The sequence below is a fragment of the Acanthisitta chloris genome, unplaced genomic scaffold (genome assembly GCF_000695815.1).
Source record: "Acanthisitta chloris isolate BGI_N310 unplaced genomic scaffold, ASM69581v1 scaffold14057, whole genome shotgun sequence".
Classification (NCBI taxonomy): Eukaryota; Metazoa; Chordata; class Aves; order Passeriformes; family Acanthisittidae; genus Acanthisitta; species Acanthisitta chloris.
Genome location: NW_008683257.1, coordinates 1,535 through 3,387, shown reverse-complemented (window position 1 = coordinate 3,387; position 1,853 = coordinate 1,535). Strand labels below are relative to the sequence as shown.

At 41.3% G+C, this 1,853-nt stretch overlaps 1 protein-coding gene across 1 annotated transcript in view; it reads left to right on the top strand.

Moving 5' to 3' along the window:
- Positions 1-902, top strand: part of FLT3 (fms-related tyrosine kinase 3) — a gene marked incomplete at its 5' end in the record, with an annotated part of 30,275 nt that extends 29,373 nt beyond the window's left edge. Inside the window, one exon of the mRNA XM_009078873.1 lies at positions 768-902. Within this exon, the coding sequence (XP_009077121.1) occupies positions 768-902 (135 nt within the window). The remainder of the gene's footprint in view (positions 1-767) is intronic.
- Between the last annotated feature and the right edge of the window lie 951 nt (positions 903-1,853).

Sequence of the window (1,853 nt, the reverse complement as noted above, 5' to 3'; positions counted from 1 at the left end):
CTGAGGATTTTCTTCCCCCCACTGCCTGCACTGGGACTCTGGAAAGCTGAAATCTCTCAGCCTGTGCTGTGAGAATGTGCCTTCCTTGTGAGAAGGCAGTGCAGTTGGCTTTGGTGAGGCTGATAGCTGCCATGGGAGGGGGGCTGACCCTGGGCCACCTGCCAGGGATCTCATGGGGGGCCACCATAGGTATGTGCTGCCATGTCCTCACAGAGAGTACCATATGTCATTCTCAAAGGTCAAAATAATAAACAGGATCTGAGGAAGTCCTGTTCCATCCATACCAGACTGTTATCTCTTCCTCAGGGAGGATAAGCAACTCCTTTCCAAACTACTGATTTCTACCTGGGTATCCATTCTGGACTAGACATGCTATTTCCCAGTGCAGTGTCCTTGAAAACCTTTTGTGATGTAGGGAGCTATGAATGGCTCTTGCCTTTGCAGCACTGAGCTGCTCTGAAGGCTGTTAGCCTGCCAGAAGCTGGCAAGTGTAAAGGTGAACTAATGAGCAACTTCAAACCACTGTACCTAGAAAAAAAATCTTCCTTTACAGTCCAATGTCATTCTTCAACCCAGCTCTTTTTGCTGGATAAGATCCATCTCACTTAGGCAGTTGTCTGGACTCCCTTTGGAGTCAGTATGGAGTAAACAGACAGATATGAGTGTGATTCTCTCAAGAAGAACTGGGCTGTACCTGACAAGTGCAGGTTTCCAAGTACAATAAGTAATAACAGAAGATATCTTTTATTTCCTTTTCCCAATTCTAGATTTACCAGAATATGAAGAAAAATTTTTCAGCACACAATTCCAGCATCAAAACTAAACCACGTATAAGCAAGGATGAGGAATCTCTGCTGTCCCCGATTGCGCTCCAGCATGAAGACCCTCAGGTTGAAAAATAATCTGGATTGGGGTTTGATCTCAGCATTTTCATAAACTCTGTTTAGTGTAAGTGTTTTATATCACGTCTAAGAAAAGCAATTGTTGCCAACTGCTGCACTGTTTGCATTTCTTGTGGGCCAGTCCATATTTATGTGACTTTGAGAAAAAGATGTAATTAATTTATTTTAATTGAGCATGGGTATCTTTTTTCCTGGTGTTGTGTAAATAGTGCCTCATCAATGTATTGAATTCATACTGTTCTTCCCACTTTGCAAGAAAAACACAAGAAAATACAGTATTTTAGTCAATGTTTAAAAGCATGGACTATACAGCTAAACAGAGCTGGTGTGATTTCCAGAAGTGCTGCTCACTTCTTCATTTCCAGATGTCAGTGAGTGTAGGAAAAAAAAGACCTTTGGCAACTGTCTTATCCTGGACACCTCCAATTGCTGTGAAGTAGCTGATGGGTGTCCAGTTCAGGTGAGTTCATTTTATCAAGATTTACATATTGAGGTGACCTCTAGTCATCCAGGCTGCATTCTGTAACTGCTGATGAGAACTAGGCACTCACACTGGGTGATTCCCTTCTATCTAAAGTAAGCACCTACAATAAACAGGAGGAGTGATATTTGGAGATAAACTCCTGCCTCCCTGGTCTATAAAATGCAAGCGGCAATCTCCAACTGAAAGTCTCACTTCAACTGAGTTATAGCTAATTCCATTCTTGGGGCTTTGTCTGTTTTAATATTAAATAAAAAATATTTAATTAATCCTCTGTAGCAATTTAGGAGCATAATATCATCACTTCACCACCAATTACCACAAGTGATCCTGGATGTATTAATCTTGCTGCACTAAAATGAGACTATGTCTATTTAAATTTCTCCCTGACTTCCAGGGCAATAAGCAGAGGTTTGCTGGGTTTTCAGTATAGTTAAAAAGACACTTACTTTCATTAAGAGGTTTAGGAA